We start from the raw sequence: 17,214 nt of genomic DNA, 5'->3' as shown, positions 1-17,214 counted from the left end.
CCTTAGGTAGATAGACTAAGTTGATCGTTGCATTCTTATTGTTTTTTGTGCTTAATTTCAAGGTTTGCATTTGTATGGGTAGCACTATGCCTTAATGAAAAATAATAGCTACTTTGTACAATTTATTCTATAGTTTGCTTATACGGTTTCTTTTTCTCAGCTTCTCTGGTCTCCCTTTAAAGCCTAGGTCTTTCAGTGGCTCAATTGTAAATTTGTAGTATAAAGACTGAGGCGTCCGCAAAGAATCCCCGCAAATGCGTTGCGTCACGTGGGCGGACAGATCGATTGGGTGAGCGGGAATGTTGGCGCTTGCGCGAACCCCATCTTATTTATCGACCGCCAACTTATAACTGAACGCTTTTGGGGCAGGTTAGGCCTATGCTCTGGGGTCAAGGTCACGTGCCTCACCACTGAAATATTACCTATAGTACCCAAAACTAGGTAGAATTATTTCTACAAATTGGACTCCAAGCTTATCGAGCACTAAGTTAAACTGCAATATTTTTTATTTATACTTTGCCTACAGTTACTTATGCAAAACGGCAAAATGTAGAAACTGTAATGTTACATAGTTAAAACATTAATCTTAAGATCCTTTTACGAAGGGACATGTTTTTAAATCGCCTTAACATGCTTTCAAATGTATATAAAAATCGAGAGCTATTTGATTGTTGGTCACTTGCATTGGTCAGCTCGGGAACAGAACAGCTTGTGATTTATGTGATGAACAATGTATTTGTGCATTGATATTCATTGGGGTGGATTTAATGTTTATTCAGCTAACTGTGCCTTGTTTCTTAAAAATCTGGATTTGATTACAATGAGTAGGTAACCTACACTAAGTAACATAAGCAAGAGACAAAATGATATGCAGTTTGAGGCAATCGGAGCTAATCCCAGCAGAAATGTAATTGGGCTATAAACTTTGAACTCCCTATATCGAACAGACTACTGCGTAATGTGTAGCAAATAAAAAGTTTTCTAATCTTCAATTTGTATTTTAAACATGTTACAAACAAAGCAGGACCAATGCCAAGATCAGGAAAAACCGACGAAGCGTTGCCAGTACATACGTGTTGCGTTACGTTTATTGTGTAAGTTACATCGCCAAGTTACGAAGAATATGCGATGTTATCGTAAACGAGCACTGAGACTTTTTTGTTTGTCAATGTGTCAAGCTCACTCGTTTTATGCCCTAAAGAATACAAACGGGTTAAATCTAATGAAGAATATGTAGAGCGAGAGCCAACGACTACCAGATCTTCTATGCTTCACCAACAGTTATGTAAAATTGCAAGTAAGTCCTTTTGAACCGATATAAATAAAAGGTACACAATATAGTCTCTAGGACCGCAGATAGAAGGGTTACATTTTACCCGAGTGCGAGAAGTAGTTATGGAACAGATACCGATAGAACAGCTAGTATTTTATAATAGTAGAAACGTTGAATGTGCTCCATCCTCCTTTATCATCAACGATGGACGGTCAATATGGAGCTGAGGGTGAACTATATGGAACCCTAATCAATGCTTATTTATGACTTTCACTGAACACGCTTCTTGGCTCATTTCATGATGCTGTAAATTTTTAATGTGTTTAACATAAATAAGATTTTAGTTCGCAGTTATAATAAAAAAAAAAAGTTTAGACCAGTGAGATACAAATCGCAAAAATATAATATTTGTAGCGACTTGTTATGGAAATTTTCTATTTAAAAGGAAACATTAAAGTTGAATGTTTGTTGTCTTCCTTTTAATGATTAAAGGATGAGAAGAGTGCGCGTTGACCGCAGCGCGAGCTACGGAGCCGCGCAGTGGCGACGGCGGCGCCGGTGGCGGCGCGGTGAGCGCAGGCTTCCTCCGGCCGGGATTGATCGCACCCGTACCTACTCCGCGTGTGAAGTCTCCAGGGAGTGTCGTCATGGAGACCGTCTGCCGCTATCGCCGTCCTAGCGTCGCCATGAGAACCACGCCGATTCAATACCTCAAATCATGTGTAAATACTATTAACTGGATGTCTAATAAATACCCGTTCCTACTAAACCTACATATTTACCTACTTATATGTTTAGACCGAATAATTTACAAGTAATAAAATAAAATAATAGCCCTGTATGACGCCTCGCATATGCTGATATTATAATATTGTCTTTAATGTGATAGGGGGCGAGAATATCGTCTTTTATCACGGGCAATTTAAACCCTGATTACGACTGATAAGTTTATAACTAAAACTAGATAATAAATAATACCCTTCGAAATCAGATCCTCATCTTGCAATCGACAAAAATATTGTAAAATATTACCTAGTAATTCTAAAATCGGTATACGTTTTATTGTTCAGGCTATGGATTGTTGCAATATCACTTATGCATTGTATCAGTTACGATGAATATCTATGTGCGTACATGAATTGCTGCATTATTATACTAAAACAAACAAGTACCGTCCCACCTCATGTACTCTATCTATTACTTTCGATTAAACAATAGCTCAAAAATGTGACATAAATGTATTTTCTTCCTTCTGTTTGTTTTCGTTTGCTATGAGTCAATATGCCATATGCCTAGTTACATAATAATGCTTAATCAGGCCTCTTCCTATGCATAGAAGTAATGAATTTTGATCACCACGCTCGCTCAAGGTTCGTTTAACCGAATGCAGTTGATCAAAAAATTTAATCCATAATATCAGCATCAAAGTGTGTTCTAGAAGCAATGGATAGCTAAGTGCCAAGTCAGACTCGTGCACGAAGCGTTTCATTTCTATAAAAAGAGCAAAAATTCACGTTCGTTGTACGGGAGACCCCAAAATATTAATTTTCTAACCCTCAATCATCATGAGATACAGCCTGGTAACAGACGGACTGCGAAGTCTTAGTTATAGGGTGTCACCCGGTCTAAAAACTAATCAGGTAAATATTGTAAATCAGAATTTGCTACCTATTATATTATCACTAACGTATTTTCAATTAACACAATCTGTGAGATTTGGTTAAGGCCTCCATCAAGCTGGGGGTACTTATTTGTCTATACTCACTACGCTTGGTAAGCGCAGCGTGAGATAGATTTAGCTCCAGAGATGGTGCTATCCAATACATCTCCGAGCAAGGCGTATAATATGCCACTTGGTGCCGTGTGGTGGTCATACCAAAAGTCCGTTTTTCAACAGGTTGCACCAAGTGCTGATCAGGAAGGCAATCGTCCTGCTCTAGGACAATATTGGTTTACCCTCTTTCTTCCTTTTATTTTTGTAGTTTTGCAATACAACTTTATACTTAAAGATACAATTCGAGCGACTGTCCCAAGCCTCGAAACGTTTTTATACATTTCCATACTGTGACTATTGTCTCATTGGCCGCGCGTGCCTCTCTCTCTCGGAAGGGCTTAAGGAAATAAAGTTGGAAAAGTAATGGAAACCTTCCACTTAGTATGAATTTTATAAATATTCCTATTTCCTACTCACCTAACGTTCACTTTCAATTTTAGTATATACGAGCGGAACAAGCGATCTATTCCCGCATCTGAATAAAAGTAGCAGTAACTAAGTTATCTGATGTATAAGCTATATTACTGCCAAACACGAACATCTTTATAATCTTTGGATTTATAATATTAGTATCATTACTAGGAACTAACTACCTATACTCTAGAATGCTAGCTAATGCAGCAATGGTGCACGCTTCGGTGCTGTTCTTTTCACTGTTTTTCCTTATTTGTTAAGAACCACCACTGTTCGCCGCAGTCTTGGCAAGGCGTTTATTAAAATGGACAAAACATTTTTATTGTTATAAACTTGTATTAGAAAAAAAGGGTTACCAAAAAAACTAACTCTATTGACATGATAAGAATGAAAAAATGGTATGAACTGGCGGTTGCGTAGTATTCGGTAATGTGGTACATCAATATCTGATGCGGTTCGCACTGTTCACCGCATACCGGAACGTGGTGTGTAGTATAGTTGCCATTTTGAGTATTGCATGAAATGATGTAAGTATCAAACATGACACGCACGTGGCATGGTATGTACACACCGACAACGTATCTCCGGACTTACGGAGCGTAAACTTCATCACGTACCTACCCCGCATCACTCATGGCCGTATTACCACACGGTTTAAGTGATTCAGATTCAAGCTTAGTCTTTGAATGGACCTGTAGGGGACGACTAACTGAGTTTCTTTTTATCACCGCCAATTTGGATTACTACAACATGTGGAAATAGGGCTATCTGAGAGAAAGATAAAAATATTGAAAAAGAAAAGTACCTTGCATCTTCAATAGCCAGTACTGGCATATATGGTTCATCGAAGTGTTTGGCGCCTGTCAGCGCCGAATTCTGATGCTCCGTGGCGCTGATACGTTTAGGAAGGTCGAGCAAGAAAATATGTCATCCTGTAACAAACAAATTCAAAAAGTTTACATTCGTCGACCTACCGTAGGTTCGTAGGTTACCGTAGATAACGTGTCTTTATAATTCAATAAGTACTCGATTTTCAATATGTCAAAACTGTGGGATGCTTGCCTAAACAGAACTTGAAATTAACAAATAAGAATGGGTTGAAATTGAAGTACGGAATTGTTGTGCTACAAGACCTTGCTGCTTGCTGAACGATCTCTCTGTCAACTGCACCAAAAAACGGTCTGACTGTAAATCGGTGGTATGAGCAGTCAGCAAAACAGTTAACGAAACGAATCACTGTCACTGTTATAGTTATAGTTAATTAGATGCATTGTGCGTGCTTTGTTTAACAATTCATATTATAAACTTTCGATACTTTAATTTTCATTTATACCTATGGCCATTTAAATTTTCGCTTTGTTAAGCTGATAATTTGGGGTGGGTGTTATAATATTCAAATAAGTAACATGCACGTTTTCACCTAAAAATGGTGAGGCTTTAAAGAAGGGTTACGATTTTAATATATTACTTTACTACTTATATCCTATAGTGGCCACGATTTGTTGATTGTCGGCCACGGCGGCTGTTTTCACATAAGGAGATCAACCAGCTGTGCGTTCATAGTGCACATGCGTAGCAAACACAAGTGCACTCCCTATTCTTTCACTCTCATAGCCCGGTAGCCCGATGGGACAGATATCCGACACAACCAGGTAGAGTTTAGGCGAGGACGGACATTAATATGCACTCCGATGCACAGGTGTATGAAACACCACCTTCTAGACTTGGGTCTGCTTCGTTAAAGTCCCTAAAACCCACAAAGCGATTTCGGGCTGACCCGAGACCTTATGCACAGCAGTCATGATATACGCATGTCATCCATGCTAATTATAATAAAGCTGAAGAGTTTGTTTAAATGTTTGTTATTTGTTTGAACGCGACGATCTCAGGAATATTATTATGATAGCCCATTTATAGAGGAAGGCTATAAAGCCAATTTTTATCTGGGTGCGGAAAGTAGTTCCCATAAGACGTTGGTGAAAACGCGGTCGGATGCTAGTAATTTGATAAATGAGGTATGCTAGCTTTTCGCCTATTTACTGAATTTCGATTTTTAATGAAGTAGAGATTATATTTTTATCGAATTACCATCTGGTTAAAAGGGTATGGACATTTATTACGACATTCTGAAGGGGAATTCCAGGTATATAACTCGTGATAATTTCGAATTAAGTACATAGAGTGAGGATCGTATTATCGCAGGTTTTTATTATAGAAAGCGTTGTTTTATAAATGTAAAAGTACTCCTATTAATCTGATATGCTTTCACACTTATTTCATAAAATCTTGTAAAAGGATAGATCATGGCGTCGTGAAATACGAACGGACGGTAGCTATGTGCTGTTAGTAAATAAAGAGTGTGTTTTAATACGGAACCCTACATTATAACTTTTGTTGATAAAGAAAAACCTGGTGAGTGATTTGATTGATTTTTTGAAGGTTTTTAAAAAATTGGATAAGGATACATTTTCATTCATTTTTTTATTTTCTATGGTCCATCCGCAAAGTGGTCATCTCCCTGTTAGTTTTCATTTCGTAACAATATATAGGTACAGTACGTAATGGATCTCATAATATAACATCGACAAAACGTCCCATCAACTAAAGATAAAAGTATTGTTCCTGTGCATGAGACATTTTTAAGAATAAGATCTATGCATATTGCTTAACTAGCTTCTGTCAGCGGTTTCACGCACATCCCGTGGGATCCTCTGCACGAAGCCGGATTGAAAGTAGCCTATGGCCTTCCTCGATAAATGGGCTACCTAACACTGAAAGAATTTTTCAAATTGTACCAGTACTTCCTGAGATTAGTGCGTTCAAACAAACAAAAAATCTCTCCAACTTTATCAAGCTGTAATATAAAATAGTTTTTTTGTAATTATAATATTAGTACAGATTTCCAAAAAACAACTCCAATTGATACAAGGGTAGTTGTGTCTAATTAATATCTTCATTGCAAACCAAACAATGACTAAGCAATGCATGGTCAGAAGGTAGATAAGTGTTCATCAATATAATCATAAATTCCTTAATGTTTTGGTAGGCAAAAGGCTATACTTGTACATCTTTGGCAGCCATTACAGTTAGTGTATTGGTATCTTATTAAATATCCTCATTTCGATTGAGTTATCCTGTATGAGCAAATTTTTTATTACTAAACCAATATCTTTGATTTCTCCTGTGTTTACCTTACATATACCTATACTTGTATTAGTATTTTATATGCCTTAATTTATGCATGTACTAATACTATGAAGTGGAATTATTTACTTGTTTGTACCCTAAAGTTTGTTTCTATGAGATATGGATCAAACTGCGGGAAATAGCTAATAACCAATTATTAAAATTGCAAGTATTATTTGTGATGATTTATCACCTTCTTCCTCTTCATTTCAATGACTATCATTACTTCACTATAAAAATCGAAAAGATTTAAAATATAAACGATTTTAATGATCATTTAAAAAATCATACTGGCAGTGGCAGTCATAAAAATTGGTAGTTCACATCAATATGAATTAAATAATTGTAATGAAATAATAAACTTTATTAGGTTTAAGAGTTCCCTCAAAACTCTGTCAACTTCATCATCATATCAGATCTACCTCTCCATTGTCATATTGTCAGCATGTAGGTTTAGATTTTACGATTTTATGCTTTCTCTGTAATCCCATCAGATTAAGATGTGATATTCACATAACAAAAGAATCTTCCTATTCAGGCTTCTCCATGAAAAAAAAAACATACAAAAAACAGAACAAAGAGTTTCATGTCAGAAGGATTATAACTGTATCAGTCTCAAGAAAAAAAAAAGAATGAAAATAGAAGAATATAGGCATAAAAATCAATTAGATATTGTGGCTGGTATCAATTATATACTACCTATATCATGATCCATGGTCTATGGCAAGTGCACAATAAATAGCCTTCTATATTAAATACTAGCCGTTTACCTGCGGTTTTACCCACGTCCCGTGGTAACTACTGCCCGTACCGGGATAAAATATAGCCTATGTTACTCGTGGATAATGTAGCTTTCGAATGGTGAAAGAATTTTTAAAAACGGTCCAGTAGTTTTTGAGCCTATTCATTACGCACAAACAAACAAACAAAGTTTTCCTCTTTATAATATTAGTATAGATTTGATGACTGTCTCAGCTTAGGTCATTAATTTCAATGAACAGTTCAATAAGTAATAGATGCAATTGCAATATCCATACTATTGATAATACTTATTGCAATATCCATACTAATGTAATAAAGAGGAAACAATTTTTGGTTTGTTTGTTTGAACCCTGAAAGCTACAAAAGTACTGTACCAATTTAAAAGAATATTTCCCTAGCGGATAGCTAGACTATCCCCGAGTAACATAGGCTATATTATTTCCAGGTAGAGGAAGAAGCAGGAAACAGCTAGTCAGAATAATAATTTAAAAAATAAGTCATGATGAGACGCCTCCACTCTTACTGGATATAGCTGAGTACATGTTTTACAAACAGGTTTTTTTTATGTAACCTCTAGAAACCATCTTCTGTGCGACAACCCATAAGATAAAATATTATGTCTGAAGCATGGCTGTGTATCTAGGTAAAAAAAAAAACAATGTTTTTGAAATTTAACAATATAAACTAACGGCAGACTTGCATTTTTATTCCAGAGGGAAGAACTTCCTGTAGTCAAATAAAATATAGTCTATGAAACTCATGAATTTTATTAACATGGCTTTCTTATGGCAAATATAAATTTGAAAATTCACCCCCACAAACTTTAACTTGTTGTGCAAATAGTATAGACTTAGGCATATTTAAACGGGTCCTTAAACCATTTTCTTTTTTTTATATACTCATCAACATTATTTGATTATCATTAATGATTGGTACATATAATGGTTCATCAGGTAAGTAACTCGTAAAATAATCAGTGCCTATTCCAGTTGTATAATAAGTATGTACCAATCTATTTATTCTGTGTTAGTTTTGCAGCTGCGTCCCATGGAAATAGTTTGTCGCCCCGGGACAGTGTGGTTTCCCAGTAACAGCAAACTTTTTTTCAAAATAGTTCTGTACTTTCCGAGCCTTAACAATTAAAAAACTATTAAAATCTTGTTTAAACATTTTGTATCTACTAGCTTCCAACTATGTACTCGCCACACCCAGCCAAAAAGTCACTAATATGTTGAATGTTATTCTGATGTGTCCATTCTTCCATTAATGCATGAATATATCTTTATTATATAGTGTGCAAGGGGTATCGGGTTGCCCGGGTAACTGGGTTGAGGAGGTCAGATAGGCAGTCGCTTCTTGTAAAGCACTGGTACTCAGCTGAATCCGGTTAGACTGGAAGCCAACCCCAACATAGTTGGGAAAAGGCTCGGAGGATGATGATGATGATGATATAGTGTGGTTAGAAGAATAATGCAATTGTAAAATGAAAAGCCCAATGATTATAATGAAATTTAACTAAAACTTCAAAATTCTTTACTAATTAAGTTATCGCATGGATCTTGACAACATATTATCATTTAAGTTGATTGAAAAACATTATCATCATCATCAGCCTATCGCAGTCCACTGCTGGAGATAGGCCTCTCCAAGTGCCTTGAAAAACATAGTATTAGATTATTGAATATCAAATTAGCTCAAAACCTTAGTCATATTTGAAATCTGCACTTTAAGAGATATCTCAGGGATGGTGTATTTTGCACAAGCAAATATTAAACAAAACATTCATCATGAGTAAAACTATCATCCTACATAAGTTAGTGATTGTTGATGGAACAAAAAATAACCTAGCTTTTGATGTAATCAAGGCTAAAACGAGACCTTGTAGGAGCTGTGTAGAGGATACTGTGATAGATTATTTTTTTATATATATTCACATAACTAAACCCCGTGAATGTGCATTTCAGCTCCCTTTTCACAATTAAACAATAATATTACTAAATACTTACACATAATGACGTCATTGCATTGACAGTCAATACACCACAGTAAACAATATTTTAATCTTTACCAATATACATAATCTTGTTAGAATGATACAGAAACTAATGAAAGCGTTGTAGTGTTTATGTTTACTTACAGTTCTACAAGAATGAAAATAAATCCTCCGAGTGTATCAGGGCTAACCGCGATTCGTAGTTGACAGCGAAACTGCGAATCCTAAATAACATGGCGGCATCTCGTCGCAGCCGGTGTAAGTACGTTTACACTGCTTTCAGATTTATTACACTTTTTAATATAACGCACAGCAACAAACACTTTTTCAGTTAAAAACACGCCTCATTGCAGGAACAAAATAAGTAAGTTTATATCACACACTAAAAGCAAAATGACGTAACATTCTCAACCTTCACGGTCGCACAGTAGGTATAAATGGTAGTAAAAGAAATTAAGTTACTCTAAACATTACTGATCATAGCATAGGTCCTTAAATCACTGTTTCCTTTATAGTCACTATTTACAAACGACTCATTCCAATGCAGAGTTCCTGTGTGTTTGGAAAATAAAAATCAAACTTGATAGATTATTATGCCTATGAACAAACGTGACACGCAGTCAAGCAAGCTCGCTGTTTAACTTTTTTTCATGTCAGTGATACCCAAACAAAATAATAAGAATCTACTAAAAGGAAATGAAATGAAAAACTGATTAACTGCCCAGCCGGATTTTCTCGTTGACACATGACGTAAAAACGAATGTTCAATAAAAAAATAGACATTTTAGTGGTAAAGTCGATAAAATAAATATAAAACCTATGTTTTATGGTTTCAATTTAAGATGACACCTGGGTCCCGATTCTCCTAAGTTAATAATGTCAAAATCGAATACAAATCGAATCGGAATATGATCGCAATAGCACTTTTAACCATATCGGGCATTCTGCTACTAATGTAAGACCAATCGTATTCCAACGACATTCGATTGGTTTGCGATTGGTCTGCTATTTTGGTGATTTTGGTCTCTACGGTAGTTTGCTCTACAATCATATTGCAATAGTTAATCATTTGCAGACAAAATGATTCATTATTGAATGACAGAAAAGGATAAAAACGTTTCATTTCAAAGAAAAAATTGCGGAATGCCACATACGTTTCAATCGTAATCGAGTCGGGATTGGATCGCAGTCGAACGTGAATCGAGTGTTGCTTAAGTAAAATTAGGAGAATCGGGCCCCTGGCCAAGCGGCCATGCATCGATATACTTAATTAATTTGACAATAAATCTAAATAACAATGAGGGATTTTCTTTTCATTATTCTCCTACATGGCGCTGATACGTTCCTGGAAGGAACGGAGCGTCATATCTTTTTAGGTCGTGTAACGAAACGTACTTGTCACCGACACAAAAAAAAAATAGAAAATAAGGAATTAAAATGGAACAAAAGGAGAAAGAAGTCAATCAGATTTTTATTCGAATATCCCGAGAGATTTTGAAAACAATTTATCCAGAAATCAAACTTTCTTAAACCAAGCTACCTGTCGAGCAGAGGTTAAAAGACTCGGCGCAATGTTGTTCAGTAACGTAGTAGGTACAACGCCATCTATAATTTTCATGAGAACTATTTTTTTTTTGAGTTTTCAAAAGTAAAACCTCCCATTCGGAAGTAATCGTAGATAATATTGATCTCCTTAAAGCTATCGAAAAGCTAATAACGTATTCGGTCAATTTTTTTGTTTGATTGATGGATGTTCTCGTCTATCGTTAGGGTGCTTCTACACGGTATAAGTAGCTTGCGCATTTTGAGGATCTTGCGCAGGTTGATGCGTTTTAAACTTTAACGTTTAAAAACATGTGCGGGACTAGTCTAGCAATCCGAGCATGTACCAAAGCAAACTAGGCTTCCTCAAACTAGAACTTAAAAAAAATAGGCTGCGTTTCTGTTAATAACTCTGGGTTTTTATGATCACTTTTTCTTATTTAATCTATACTAATATTATAAAGCTGAAGAGTTTGTTTGTTTGTTTGAACGCGCTAATCTCAGGAACTACTGTTCCGATTTGAAAATTTCTTTCAGTGTTAGATAGCCCATTTATCGAGGAATGCTATAGGCTACTTCTTATCCCGGTACGGGAAGTAGTTCCCACGGGATGCGGGTGAAACCGCTGGCAGAAGCTAGTAAAGATTATAATAAAACAAACGATGTCACTTTTGTCAGGATATTTTCGCTACATTTCTTTGAAACAACTAGCGAAAAATAAATGAATCTTTTTTTTTATTTTTTTTTATTTCTGGTCAATGTACAAATTAGGATACAATAGAAAATAAAGAAGGAGAAATCATTTGAAACGCGACAATTAATGAACGACGATGAATTTTAGCAAATTTAACAAAAGCCACAACAGATATTCTACTCAAATATTAATTAAAAGCGAATAAAAAAATTATGATTCTGCGGTAATTGTGTTGCGGGCACTTGCGTACAACAATCTAACACTGTCACAATAACCTACACCACGTCGAGATCCTGTTACTAAGACATATGCATCGCCCGCACGCAAAATTCTTTTAGCTTTGCAATAATCGAGGGCAGCATGAACACGTGCTTCTACTTCTGCCATCCAGAGAGGTTTCGCAACTTCGAAATAATGCATAGCTCTAACTCCACGCCAAAAACGCAACTGACGTGCTGTATGGCATGCTCTAGTTACAGCCACTACTGGACAGTGTGGTCTTGTATGGGCGATTAATTTTGCTGTTCGACCTGAATTAGTTAAACATATGATTACGACTGCCTGAGCTCGCATGGCAAGTTCAGTTGCATTTATACTAATAGCTTTGGTTGGTTCATCAAGAGGACTCTCCATCAATTCGGTGTTTCCATAAATGTACGGATGCCAAGTTATTCTTTCAGCATGTCTGCAAATCACAGCTGCTGCCGAAAGACATTGTTCAGCCATTTTAACAGAGTCATGCGAAACTGCAAATTTCTTTAAAGGCGAATCATAATGCAGTTCTAAAGCTATTACATCTACACAATCGAGTACTAGATTAGCGATATCTGAAACACAAAGTGTAGGTATCTGTTCATTAATTACTGCTTTACATATAAATGGTTTGCCGGCTTCAGCACACTTTGCTGAAATCATTTTCTGGGCGATGAAAATCTTTTCTACTGGCAAATCAGTAGATAAAATGCATCGATCCATATACACACCGTCAGCAGAGGCTAATATGTCATCAAAATTATCAAGTCCTGTTACAGAGTCCATGCAAGCAATAATCAAAATATGTTTTCCTCTCTCTGATAACATGTCTCTTACAACACGAATATCTTGTACGTTCTGAGCATTTGGTATCATCACTGCATCTATATCAGATCCAATAGCCCACGCTACTTGCTCTTGCATATGTTCAAACAGCTGCTCCGATGTTTCGCTGCAAGGTATTGACTCAACACTGCCATGTTTTACTGAGTGATCAATTTCTTTAGGCGCCTGAGTAATTCGAACTGTCATTTTGGAACCGATGGTTCCGCCAACTGCTATTGTGCAATCTAAGGAATCATCACCTACTTCATTAACAACTAGCTTGACAGTACCTGGAGTCAGGCTATCAATAAAAATAGAATCTTTAGGATGAAGATCAGTTAAGTGATCATAGCCGATGTATAAACAATCAGAAGTACCACTTTCACGCCAACTAGAATCAGTTGTTAAACGAATTGTGTTGAATTGAACGAGATCTATCGTTTGTTTGGGTCCACCCTTCAAGTCTCCTGTTAAAATATCAGGGCCTCTAACGTCTACAACTAGGGCGAGTGGGTATACGTATTCCAATTCAGCACTGTAATTATAAACAGCTTGTCTTATACTTTGAATTAATTGCCCATATGCATCGGGTTCCATATCTCGCATATTGAGCCTAGCCACTGTCATTCCTGACGCTATTAATCTTTGTATGACAACTGGCTCTCGATTTTGGGTGCCGATATCACACATTAGACCTGTTTGCAATTCTTCACATGGAGTTTTATGAACATCTAAATTACAATAATGTTTAAACAAAGACGGTTGCGGTACATTACCTCTTCTAGCTTTATTGGTCACTGCCGCTTCTAAAGGAATATGCCAAGGTAACGCCATTCTTATTCTTATCACGGTTTTAAAATTTGTTATGAACAATTACTTAAATTATTGATAACTCGAACTTGGTGTAATAAAAACAATATTTACGAAAATATAACTAAGCAATTATTTAAATACAATACCAAACAGTTCAATATTGATAATAATATCGTTCTAAATGACACTCATTTTTCCTACTAGTAAATAAAAAAAAAGCAGTTGGTGCCGGTATAGTATTTTTTTTCAATTTCCATACTTTTTGGTTAAATGGAGATATTTTTATTTTTCCAAGTAGCTTAAATATATAATGGATCTATCAGACAGAGAGAGGTCACGCGATCGAGCGTTCTGCGTTCGAACTCTACCTTTATACTATGGCTCTACTACTACTTCTACTTGACCAATGCGCTCAGAATGCCTCCTGTGTGAGCATATACGTAATATGACACAAAATAACTGAACGCTTGACCGCGTGACCGCTCCCTGTCTGATAGATCTGTCGGATAGAGTGAAAATAATTTTAAAGCGTCCTCCACACTACTCACGAAATTTCTCGGTTTCTCGGCACTTTTTAGGGAAAGTCGATCGAATGTAGGGTATGTAGGAAACAACCGAAATCAATCAAACTATAAAGTTTACTAAGTTTTAAGAGTTGGTCTCACTTACTCTGCAGCTCTACGCGCAGGATGTTGACCTGCTGTTTTCTTTATCCCGGGTGGGAATCATCCCACTTTAAGCGTTCACAAGATGTGGGCCGTGATTGGAAAGTAATATTGAGCATTAACTCAGGTTTTATTTTGCAGTCTGAGTAGGTACCTGCAAAATGCGATTTTATTGCTATTTTGTCAAGCTGTTTAGCTTTTCAAAAGCATAGAATATTGCTATGCTGCTGCTGCTGGCTGGTTCCTACATCACGATTCCAAGCTCGATATGGCTGGTTCCTACATCACTATTCCAAGCTCGATATGGCAATGACAGTTGATTATTTTCCGTTTTTACCAGTTTTTACGCTAGTCTATGGACAGGCCTTTATGACAGATCAACAGTATCCCATGATGATCCCATGTGTCATAATAAAGCATAGATGTAATATACTAAACAAGATTGCGCACGCTCAAAATATATATTTACGAAAATGAACTATTCCAACGCAATAAGGTACTAAATTGGTTGCATAATACACAGAGGCAAATCCTAGCCGAGAGGGATAGTTAGAATGGAGGCCGTTTGTCCCTTTCTAACACCTTGCCAGCATAAAAAATGTTGTGATCAACAGTTTTGTCTTCCCAAAAAAAGAATTGAAACAAATTAATAGCAATCGCATTAATTTATTCGTATTTATTCTTAAAACATAAACAACATAAATTTTTATTTTGCTTTTTTTTATTTTCTAGCGGTAGCCCTGAACATTCTTGGTGCGTAATCAGCATTTAAAATGTTGTTTATATTTTTTGTATTAAATCAATTTAAACTATTAAAATGGTGAAAAAGTGTTGCGTTTATACTTGTAAAAGTGAATCCTATGGTGAATGCAATATATCGTTCCACAGGTTAGCTAATAATAACATTTTCGTAAATGAAACAACTAGGGTGCCCATGAATTCTTGTAATGAGTCAAAATAAGGGTGATGGATTTTAAAACTGTTGTACTATTGTTATAGCTTCCCAAAAAATGAAGAAAGGCGATATAAACGGCTCAGCAGTCTATGTGTGAAGCAAAAATACAAAATAAAACAGTCTACACTTCGAATCTTCCTGCTTTTATACTGCTAATTCCCGCTAATTATTAAAAGCCTATATTAGTATTTTAAGGTCACAAACTGCGTAAGTTTAAATTTCAATACCAATCTGTGTTTAATAATCTTAGCAAATTCGGATTTGTCTCACATAGCTTTATCTCATAGTCACCCTATTAGAAAAGGACAGACGGTCTCCGTACTATAGTTCGGCCATTCAGAGAATGCGTTCCTGACACGTCGCGATTGAACTGACGACGTAACTTTGCAATGGCGTTGCAGTTACGATAAAAATATTTTTGCTGGTTGTTTACCGTTTTAACAATTGAGGAGCATTAAAACAACATTATTATATCAATAATCAATGAATGTTATAATTTTGTGCCAAACTGAGTGTCAAATAACTTGGTAAACAATATTTTTCTAAATCTATACTGCGCTATTACAAGGTTATGTCAGCGGTTTATATTTTGTAGTGCTGTGCTAAAAATAACAGGCAAGTATCGTAATCTGTTCTTATACAGTTATAATATAAAATAATACGTTTTGATTTTCTTTTTAAGAATTGGAAAATAATGGACTATAAGACTTAATTATAACTTTTATGAAATATAAAAATAAAACTATGACCAAACCGCATTTTTATACTTAGATTAAAAATGGTAACCCCAAATGGCGTTATGGGCCGCCATTTTGTGACGCTAAAACAGTCGTCCGTTGTCGTTTCGTGCGCATAGACCACGTTTTTCAAGTGTTTTCGATCTGTTTTTATTTGATTACCCGGCTTTTGTTAGACCGAGATATCAGGATTGATTCTGTTATTGATAATAATATAATTATACATGTAGGCGAAGATGATGATGAAGACACCACCTCCTCAAGCAAATCGGAGTCTGATTAATATTCTGTTCGCACATTCAATTCAATGTACTTGTAACAAAGAATAAATAAAACAATTTTATTATATGAATATTACCTTTTTTTGGTTTCCACTTAAATAACTAAAATATAAAACAAATGATTCCGCCAATTTAAAACGAAAATAATCTTAAAATAATGCGGCGGTTCATTTTGAAGGAACGGTAACGAACTCAGTGTTATGTTGTGCCCATCACTAGTCGTGACTAACTGATAGGTGTCAGGAACGCATTCTCTGAACCAAAGAGTAAAATAATACTATGGAAAAAGAGAGCCCTCTCGCGCAGTTTTTATGCAAGCAACTTTGAAGCGCCATCTGGAGTTTGCGACCAGAAGTATATGACGTGTGCTATACATACGTATACGTACCTATATATATTTATAAACATAAGCATAGTTCCCAATATACCCGTTCGCCGGTAACAAGTTATGTTTAATTTTCTTGTTGTTATGCTTTGAAATACATTACAACAGGAAAATTAAACAAAATACTTTTACTGGAAAGCGGGTCTACTAGAATCAAATATTTATTTGCTAGGAATTACACAAAAATGACCAAAATACACAGACAAGCGTACGCGCAAGTTATGATGGCGGTCATCTTGTGAAGAAGTATATTGTGTTACTATTACCAATTAACAAAAAGGTCAGATAGGTTCTCAGATTGAGAATTTTTAAAAACAAAGTAGAATTCGTAATTTAAATCATCTTCTAATTATTGAAATACTCTCGTATTTTTGTATAAAAAGGTAAAATAATTAATTTTCAATCTACTTACAGAGACATCTATCGTGAAATAGTTAGCAATATGGTATGTTTTCACGTTTCATTTATAAGATGGCGCTACTTTCTTTACGACAACGCTCAGTCAAGGAAACTGTCCCCCCCCTGCTCTGAACGGCCGAAGTATAACTGTTTCATTCGGCTCGTTTTTTGGGTAAAGGTGCGCAGTCCTGTTTACTATATTATGTCTATGTAATAAATTCAAGTCTGACAGATCTAATTTCAGTTTATGTCATTGTCAGATCT

At 35.9% G+C, this 17,214-nt stretch overlaps 2 protein-coding genes across 3 annotated transcripts in view; both read right to left on the bottom strand.

Moving 5' to 3' along the window:
- Nucleotides 1-10,057, bottom strand: part of LOC124646053 (trithorax group protein osa-like) — a 40,763-nt gene extending 30,706 nt beyond the window's left edge. Inside the window, exons 1-2 of one of the 2 annotated variants that reach the window (XM_047186083.1) lie at nt 9,547-10,057; nt 4,267-4,393 (exon numbers count right to left, since the gene is read on the bottom strand). In XM_047186083.1, the coding sequence (XP_047042039.1) occupies nt 4,267-4,295 (29 nt within the window). In that variant the 5' untranslated portion in view covers nt 4,296-4,393; nt 9,547-10,057. The remainder of the gene's footprint in view (nt 1-4,266; nt 4,394-9,546) is intronic. The other variant, XM_047186077.1, reaches the window with a different exon arrangement.
- Nucleotides 10,058-11,775: 1,718 nt separating this feature from the next.
- Nucleotides 11,776-13,612, bottom strand: LOC124646144 (pyruvate kinase-like). Its single transcript, XM_047186224.1, has one exon. The coding sequence runs from the start codon at nt 13,547-13,549 to the stop codon at nt 11,849-11,851; it is 1,701 nt and encodes a 566-aa protein (XP_047042180.1). The 5' UTR covers nt 13,550-13,612; the 3' UTR covers nt 11,776-11,848.
- Between the last annotated feature and the right edge of the window lie 3,602 nt (nt 13,613-17,214).

This window comes from Helicoverpa zea, chromosome 3, assembly GCF_022581195.2.
Source record: "Helicoverpa zea isolate HzStark_Cry1AcR chromosome 3, ilHelZeax1.1, whole genome shotgun sequence".
Lineage (NCBI taxonomy): Eukaryota > Metazoa > Arthropoda > Insecta > Lepidoptera > Noctuidae > Helicoverpa > Helicoverpa zea.
This window is presented reverse-complemented; position numbering and strand designations above follow the sequence as displayed.

What these genes read in the sequence shown, in the direction of transcription:
- LOC124646144 (XM_047186224.1), bottom strand. Translation starts at nt 13,549, where the DNA reads ATGGCGTTACCTTGGCATATTCCTTTAGAAGCGGCAGTGACCAATAAA.